The sequence below is a fragment of the Liolophura sinensis genome, chromosome 10, assembly GCF_032854445.1.
Source record: "Liolophura sinensis isolate JHLJ2023 chromosome 10, CUHK_Ljap_v2, whole genome shotgun sequence".
Lineage (NCBI taxonomy): Eukaryota > Metazoa > Mollusca > Polyplacophora > Chitonida > Chitonidae > Liolophura > Liolophura sinensis.
The window spans coordinates 16,973,565-16,982,920 of record NC_088304.1 but is presented as its reverse complement, the minus strand read 5'-3'; the positions used below and the strand labels follow the sequence as shown (position 1 = coordinate 16,982,920).

The window sequence follows — 9,356 nt, the reverse complement described above, 5'->3', positions numbered from 1 at the left end:
GACTGACATAAACATTCAAAGAGCATTTTCCCATTTATGGCTAATTCCAACACAGCTTCATCTTTCAGGGTACATCTGACTCTGCATTCAATAGCAATAATTGATTCTGTGTTAAATCCTCACTCCCATGATCTCATGGCCTTCCACACATTGATGAGAGGATGAATTATGATGTAAACAGTCCACTTCAAACTTGCCATGATATCCGTCCCTCATTCAAGAAATATTCCGCCATTGTTTCAGATTTCTTACCAAGCAGATTGTTGCCTGCATCCTAGCCCATGTCTTTGAAACAAAACAGGCTCCAACAATCGTTTGGCCACTGCCCTGAAAACACAATATGTATGTATGTATGTATACTTGTTTTGTATGTCATACTTTTAATAACAATTTTTCAGCCATGTGGCGATTAGGATTCTTTAGGTATGTGGATACTGTGTTTTCTTGTGGCTGGATGAGTCCAATGCCAAAGTACAGACGTCACTGAAGTATCACGTCAAAGACGCCACACACGACACTTCACCCAGTCACATTATACTGACACCTGGCCAGTCAGTCTTGTTTCCTTGCTCTAAAACCTCCATGCTGAGCGCCAAGCAAGACAACAACAATCACTGTTTTCAAGTCTGTGGTATGACGCTTCCTCTCCTTTGATCCCAGATCTCCTGACTTCGAGGCGAACACTCTAAACTTTAGGCCAATGAAATGGTCTGAAAACACATGCATTATTATTCATGCCATAGGTCCACACATCAATCATGTCAAATTTGCTTGATGCATCAACCACAGCATGTGCAATGATACAACGAAACACTTTCAGGTGGGGAAATCATTAATTTCATGTATATGTGCTTGCAATCAACTTCTCCTTGGCACTGAAGGAAATTCCATTTAAATGATACACAAAAATGAGCTCTATAACAAAAGCATACTATTCAAGGGCAAAATGATATGGCAAAAAGAAAAGAAAAATTGATTTTATGGCATATTTTGTGTCTCTACAATGTTTGGAAACCATTCATCATCAGTGAACTTGGAATGCAGGACAAGCTCCATGCCCAATTCCGGGCTGGAACCCTAGAAAAACAGGTTTTTTGTATAAAAATTCCTGTGCTGCATATCAAGAAATAAACGTGAAGCATTTCATGTACCCTTTAAGCCCAAAATCAGCTGTTGGTTTCGTCCACTCTTTTACAGTGTCCTGGCCATGCTGGCTAAAGTGCTTCACAAACCCCTGATATAATTCTGCATATTACACCTACTGACACCTGGAAATAATCAAAGAGAAAGCTGTTTTATGATTCATCTGTTGCCAAGATACAAGGGCTCAAAGTCTTAGTGTGAGATGTATGCTTTTTAGCGGAAACTAAAGCAGCTGTACGAGTGGGTTGATCAATCTGTGTGTCGGTCAACATTTTGATACATGTATCTAAATTTTACTGGTGACCCTTATCTAAATTTCATTGGTGACCCTTATCTAAATTTTACTGGTGACCTGTATTTAAATTTTACTGGTTACCTGTGTCCTGGGTGCAAGATGACAAGAGGTAATGAACAGACAGATACTCAGACAGGATTTCAATTAATAACTTCTCATGTGTGACACCATCACACAGAGCAGTGGTGGGTGGGAAGAGGTTGTGCATTTACTGGTTTGGATACTACAATTCATACAGTAATACCTTACTCGGCTCATAACTTATAGGTGGACTAGTTTGGGGATGTCTCAAGTATTGTGAACTTTTGGGTTTTTTTTTTTTTTGACAAAGTATTTTTATTTTTAGGAGCAACTAATTGCACCGATACAATTCAGTTGATTTTCATTGTACTGAATTGCTTTGATTCCTTCACTCTTTATTGTCAAAAGTTATGGGTTCTAATCTGATCAAATCAACCCATAATACGATTTCTCACTTCTTTTACAATAAAACAAATATACATTCGACATTAAGAGCTTTGTGATTCCGAAACAACATTTATCTGGACAGTGAATTTCACAATGTGTCACAATACCTTACATTGGCTCTCATAATCTCATGTCTGTAGAGAAACATTAAAAAAGAAGTCTGAATACTACAATGCATCAACGACGTAACCCTCTGTTTCTACATGTATATGCATGTTACTGGCATCATAGATTACATTCAACCCATTGCTGTACATAAGCCAGATCAGAGGATTCCATTAAATTCACTACATTGCACAGAAGGGTAATAAACATGAGTCAGAGTGGGAAAAGTTCAGAGATACATGTACCTTTAACGTTCTGGCAAGCCTTTTAACAGTAGATTGAACCTATCCATGCCAAACATAGGAACATAGACATTTAGGCAACATGCCAACAATTCAGAAGTACTGATATTATCCCATTAAAGTAACATGGTCACCCAAAATTTGGATTTTTAAACAAATTCTAATTGCGACGTATTAACGAAGTTTTAAACTTCAGAAAGTTCCGGGCAAAACAAAGAGTGTCAAGCAAGGTACATGTGGATGACAGAAACAGTGACAGTTATTTTTCCAACTCAATCAATATTGCTCCATCTACGTATTATACCGAAGATATACATATTGTACCATAACTGGCATGCAATAAAAAGCGGAAGCTTGGCTAATAATGCTACTTGTTTGCTCCCACCATAATGCTGGCCGCCGTTGTGTAAGTGAAATATTCTTGAGTACGGCGTAAAAACACCAATCATATAAATAAATAAATAAATAAATAATGCTACTTATAGCAGAGTTTTAAGGCAGAATGCGGTTGTCCACGAAGTAAACTGCAGGTAAGTGGCAAGTTCAATAAGCACTATGTGAGTGACATATTCGTGTTTCGCGAGAGCCTTTTCTTTCTTCAGTGTGCTCCATTGTTGAAAGTGACCACCAATTACTACGCTAGACTTGCTTGTCAACCTGTCAAGCTTTTTGTTTACACCTGTTTTTGGGCAGACCCTGTCATGAACGAGCTGTAAGTCCTTTTTTTTTACGCGTGTAATCGGCCATGTTTGTTTACATATGAAGTTTACCGCGCGTGATGCACATTCTCCATTTCCGCTGAATTGACAATGCCTCATTTAAATATTCTGGCCGTTTTCAGTTTTTTTGTTATTTTCAAACATTCACGTAATGTACAATGCTGGCAATGGTATTAACACAAAGCTTGTAACTTCTTGAGAAAATTACTCGACACTCATGTCATTCCGTAATAACTCAAAAATACCTAATCTCTGGGTGACCCGTGTCGCTTTAATACTCATGCTAATTCACCTAGCTTACCCAAATCCCTCCTCCATGCCTTTGACAAGGGTGGGTACTAAGAGACTGGCATGGCTTTAGCCTGCAGAAGATACAGCTATTCTTTGAGCACTCACAGAGGGTAATAACCTAATTACCAAAAGATCTATAAGGGAACATTTACAGCAAATAAAATAAATAAGTCCTAAATGCCCGTTTTCTGCATTCCACCGGGTGCTGTCAAATTGGCTGTACTTATATATGTAGCTTATAGAGGGTATTTATGGCCCAACCCTGCATACAGTGAATGAGGCAGTAGACGCTAGCTAGGGATACTATACAAGCCTTTACTGCTGGAAATCATTGAATCATATAAATCATAAGAATGTTCTACGAAGAATTAGGAAAACATCTATTAAAATATACTTCTTTTCATAAAAATACATAGATATGTATCACCAAAAGTGCACCACTCATGTATTTTTCCATACATGTATACTTGTAAAAATTGCTAGAATTGTACAAGTTGATGTCATGCTATAAATTGGCTTTTGAACTGTTAAAAGACTATTTTTTGAATGTGTGATACTGTTCTAAAGCAGAGCCAGCATAATCACACACATGCATTTTTACGATTTCTTTCCACACATTCTTCAGTTTTTCTCTGATGCCATTCACAAATATCAACAAATTCACATCTATGGCACTTCCATGCTTCCTCAATCTCCACACCTTTTGGGGGACGTCGCCCCATCCAGTAGTCTATGCTTTCAACAAACTTCTGTCTCAGATCATCTTCATCATAGAGTATTTCTTTTCTGCCCAGAGTTTCACCAGTGTCTTGGAAAACATACTCAATAGACAGTTTGTTCACACATGTACAGGACTGCAGTCTTCGATATGTGAAATCCAGTAATTCACTAAGAGTATTACACTCAATACCTGCACTCTTCAGATGTGTCATTATCCCCTCCCCGAACTGAGAATCCAGTCTTAACCTCAGGTGTTTAGCGATGAGATCTTTGGCCACCTTCCCCTGTACCAAATCATCGAACAGCTTCTTGTAGAGCATCACTTGTAGGCGATGCTGCGCTTCCTGTGACCTTGAAGGCATGTGAGAGGACGTCCGTGTCTTCAAGTCTGACAGATCCACAGTGTATTGATCCAGGTCAAATCTCAGCTCATCAATGAGGCCAACGATGAAAATATCTAGTCCAAATGGAGCCCCAAAAACCGGGACTTCACGTGCTAAGGCCTGGCCATTCAAAAACCCTTGTGCAGACATCAGTAAGTTTATCACCTTGATTGCCCAAATATCCTCATTTGAAGTAACATTGACATCCACTTTATCATGGGCAGCTAACTCTGCGATAAAGAAAAAAGAATATAAAGTACTACATTTATGCACAACTATATCCCTGTAGCCACACTTACAGTCCATACCACTTTCTATATGTATGTGTGCATCATTTGTATCTGTCATTTTTTTTTTTTTTAATTTATTTCTGACAGCTAAATTTATACAGCCATATAATTTAGGAATTAAACATGTAGTTCACAAATGCCTACGAATATTTGTGTTGAAACTATTTTTGTAAAGAGGTTAAAGTCATCATTTTTTTCTTTTACGCGATTTGGGTGGGGCGGAGGCACATTCTGTTATCTTGGACTATCATAGAAACATATTCCATATCACACAAGGGGTATCAAGGACCATTAAAATGAGTATTGCTGAGTCACTGTTGTTAAAGGCTGTGAAACAACAGATTTAATTGTAACATGATCTGTCCTAGTCGCCAGACTTCTTGAGCGAACTTGGGTTTGGCTTTGGAAAAAAGGCAATAGTCACCCTTCTCACAGTTCTAGCTAAAAGAAGCTCCATATTTTTCCTTAAGTTATCCTATAACCCAGTAACCATGACACCAATTTATCCTGCAAAACCCCTTAAGCACAAGAAAAAAAATGGTATAAGACGAATCTCTTCAGCAATGTGAATGATGTTTTCATAACTGAACCAAGGGAGATAACCTAGTTACATGTAGCAGCCATGGAACATCCCCCTCGCATCATTGTGCTTTATATACATGTAAAACTTCAGGTCAAAACATACCACACTTTTTCAGATACCAACCATAACATTTTGTTTAACAGTGATTTTAATACACAATACACTAAGTCAGGAATTCAGAAATTTACGGTACTTGAAATGAACATAGTCAATCAACAACGGAATATCCCCCTTGTGCTATTCAGATCTAGGTGTGCAAATCCTGAGTTTAACACATTCAGTAATTTTAGAGAAATCAATAAGCACTTTGTTTAATATTGATTCTTATACAAAATACCCTAAGTCAGGAGAGGCCATCTGAAATGCAAATGTGGTTTATTCGCTGGCTGTGTAATTAAATTGCATGTAAATAATCAGTTTTTGACCCTTTTTTATATAAAGAGAAAATGACTTTGAAGATTCAATTTTCAGCACCCAATCTGAGTACAGTGATTTCTCAGTTTCCAACCCCAAAATTCAGTTTTAAACTCATGTTTACAACCTGAATATCAATTCCACCTAAAATAATAACATAGTCCACCTCACTGGCAGTAGAGCTGCTGTTGGCCACCCTCTTTTTAGGGGTCAGTGTACCTTTGCCCCCTGCCCCTTTTGATTTCTGGTTCACATGTAATATATTCAAAATAAATTCAGCACTGTATCATTCATAAACTCTACTTTCCTTTCAGACATTGTAACACAATGGATTTACGCTCTGGTATGGGTTTCAAAGTGATATATGTAATAATTTGATTGTAATTTGCTTGAAAGTGACTGACCTCTGGCCAGATGGAGGGTGGATCCCTGGGTCATGGCAGGTGTCTCCTGCACCAGGGCTGGGGCTGTATATGAGTAATGCAACTTCTGTTCACACCAGGCCTGTGATGAGAAGTCAGACACCCACAGGTAGCCATGTCTGAATGCTTGTAATGGTTCTAGTTGAGAGTCACTCGTGGCAGAATCCTGGTGCCCAGATAACGCACATTTATGTTTGATCTCATTTCCAAATGTAGACTTTTCAAAGGAAGTGTTGCTAATGCCTTCACCACATTCATCCTTTCTCTGGGTACCTGCTTCAATAACGCAAAAATAGGTCACATAAGATGACTGCTATCAAGACAGATCGAATAGGGTGGGGTGTGGGGTACTGGGGGTGCTAAGCCCGCCAGGCAAAGCCATGCAGTGCCTTCATCAAATCATGTGCAGCAGTATTAGTGAACAGAGAACTCTATATGTAAATTTACACGCCATGGAAGACATGTAATTCAGTATACAGTTGTATCAGTTTGAGCCAGGAGACTATGACTGTTTAATGGAGAAGTTTGACACTCAATAGTGACAGCTCAGGGCATGCCAGAGCATCCAGTCATTTTGGGAAAAGCTGGATCGCTTCGTTGTCCTTGTCCATTCTTGTTCACATATCACATCACGTGGAAATTTGAAGAAGTTGACACCTGAAACCACCCTACTCTTTTCAGAAAAACTAAAACTGGCAAAACAAACCATCTCTGAATGTAGGAAAACATGTATGAATGAATGTGTTTTTTGCCTGAACTAAAAAAATCAAAATGGCGCTGAATGATCAATTAAATATGTTCATCTTTATCACTACAGTGACCACAGTTCACTGAACTCGGGACACATTGATGCTGTACTTTCCAAAAAAAAATGGACCATTGACAAAAAATATGCCTATAAACAGACGAGTACTTAACATTTATAAAAAGTACCCCAAAAGTGAAAATTTAAAGAAAAAATTTGGGGGCATAATTTGTTTCATTTGATTTACAAACATAATCTTTGTTTTAGTGATCCTTTCCACGTATCCTAAACCATGATATCTACATAGTGTCCATATAATACAGCTTATCACCCTATTCTGTCATCTCACCGCCAACTCAGGATTGTGTGAAAGTTAATGCATGGAGGAAACTTTGGGACATTTGCTGTATTATAGGACGTTTGACCAAAAAAAAAAAAAAATCTGCCAACCCAACTTCCAATACAAAGGCTTTTTACCCACAAACAAACAATTTTATAATAGTGGCCTGACTGGGCGAGTCATTCCCCTTCTATACATACCTCAATCACAAAATGAAAATATATTTAAATGAAATTTACCAGGTAACAGTTCAATTAAATTTCTGATTTTTTCAACAATTTCTGATATTTACCTGCCTTTTATCACTGAACTGAAAAATCCAGCTGGTCAATTCCACAAGGCTCTGTGCCAAAATGGGCCATTAGTCTACTTCAAAATGACTGTACATGCCAAATTCTGGTGTACATTAAAGAGGATAGGACCCTGTAAGCAGTGCAAGTGTAAATCCATTCCGGAGTAAAAATGTTGTTGAAATCCACAGAAATTTTTCCTCCTCGCTCATCAAAAAAAAAATCTGCGCGAAAATGGAGAGTCAGGTGTACTAAAATCTCAGAACCACACAGCAAAAGATATGGAAATCAACCTAACAATACAAGACAATGAAACCAGTTTTAAATGACAAGTTTAGCAATGATTTTATCCTCATCATGATGCAGAATAGAAAGAACATTTTGCCTGGTCAGTTGGGCAAGAAATTTAATTCTAAAGGTTTCAGTCAAGGCTTGCAGCTATCGTGTGTTCATCTGGTTTGTTATCCATGTTTTCTGCTCACTGCCTCAAACACAATCCGGATTATAGATGCACCCCAATTCAGAAGAGAGAAAAGTCTACAATTTACCACATTTTCTGCACATAACTAGTCTGAAAAGGATTTAAACCTGTTTGAGTGATTGAAAGCATCCTTTGCTCTTTTATCCTCCATAGAAATTGGCATGTTCTGCTGTTTTCTAATGAATCTGAAGGCTCACTTCATTCTGCAAAGTGCTTTGTGGAATAGACCGCGTCGATTTTCAATTCCATGATTAAACGTTGAGGTAGGTAAATATAAGAAATTGTTGAAAATAGATCTCAACTCTTAATTTAATTGTATAATCCATTTCCAAAGCTTTCTGGCTGGATGCAAAGTTTCTCCGTTTCCAACAACGTCGATTTTATCTGCAAATCGGGTGAAGCTGTCAGAGAAAAACTGCATTATTTGCTCTGATGTTAGACTTGGCAAAATTCTGTTCAGCCAAGGATGATCAAAATGTAACGTCGGATTTAAAATTTATTTATTTATTTGACTGGTGTTTTACGCCATACTCAACAATATTCCACTCATACGACGGCGGTCAGCATTATGATGGGAGAAAACCCAGCAGAGCCCGGAGGAAACCCACGGCCATTCGCAAGCTGCTTCCCATGTACGGCTGGAGAGGAAGCCAGCACGACCTGGACTTGAACTCACAGCGACCGCATTGGTGAGAGGCTCCTGGGTTATTATGCTGCACTAGCATGCTAACCAACTGAGCCATGTAGCTCCCCTCCATTTAAAAGTTACTTGCACTTGTCAAACATGTCGAGACTGTCAGTACAGCTGTTCGCTTTGATCATCAGACCTATGCAGTCTAGGAAATAACAGATCAATATTCTGCTTACAATAAATCTACAGCCAAAAACATAAGGAACGCAAGTGTCTGCAAACTTAGGGCCATGGAGATGTACTTGATAGATAATTTTGGTCCCAATTGTTCGGACATGTCGGACGTTGGTATGACATTCATGACCAAACAAAATTTTGCCAACCTTAACGTCAAAGCAATCTTGGACTAGTTGAAGCTGACCTGTTGGTACGTTAGTATATTGCTAATATATTCCTTAATCAACTGCCAGCTTCACTCCTTGATATAATGATATCATTAAAATATTTGAAACTGAAAGTGAACCGCGCTTACAATTATATTGACAAGGGTCCACATTTCGTTATCACAGTTATCAACATTTGGTTTGATTTCAAATTCTGTCTGCCTACCTGACTCTGAGTCTTCTAGGACCTTTACAAGAAAATCATCTTGAGAATCACCCCATTCATCGCAACACACCTGACCCTTCTCTTCGGGTATTAGAAAATGATTGGAGGTTGAGGCTGCTTCCTGGCCCTCCATAACCCGCGCTCCATTTCAAAAAGTTCGGTTGCACCGGACATTGTCTTTTCTT

At 38.5% G+C, this 9,356-nt stretch overlaps 1 protein-coding gene across 1 annotated transcript; it reads right to left on the bottom strand.

Annotated features, from left to right (window-relative positions):
* Nucleotides 1-2,667: 2,667 nt before the first annotated feature.
* On the bottom strand, nt 2,668-9,304 carry LOC135476935 (exonuclease V-like). Its single transcript, XM_064757082.1, has 3 exons — nt 9,172-9,304; nt 6,058-6,351; nt 2,668-4,596 (listed from the first exon to the last, which is right to left on the bottom strand). The coding sequence occupies exons 1-3, from the start codon at nt 9,302-9,304 to the stop codon at nt 3,845-3,847; spliced, it is 1,179 nt and encodes a 392-aa protein (XP_064613152.1). The 3' UTR covers nt 2,668-3,844.
* Nucleotides 9,305-9,356: the final 52 nt, after the last annotated feature.

Coding starts and splice junctions, on each gene's coding strand:
- LOC135476935 (XM_064757082.1), bottom strand. CDS start 9,304: ATGGAGGGCCAGGAAGCAGCCTCAACCTCCAATCATTTTCTAATACCC. Junction 6,352..9,171: donor CCTAGAAGACTCAGAGTCAG/GTAGGCAGACAG, acceptor GCGTTATTGAAG/CAGGTACCCAGAGAAAGGAT. Junction 4,597..6,057: donor CACCCTCCATCTGGCCAGAG/GTCAGTCACTTT, acceptor TCTTTATCGCAG/AGTTAGCTGCCCATGATAAA.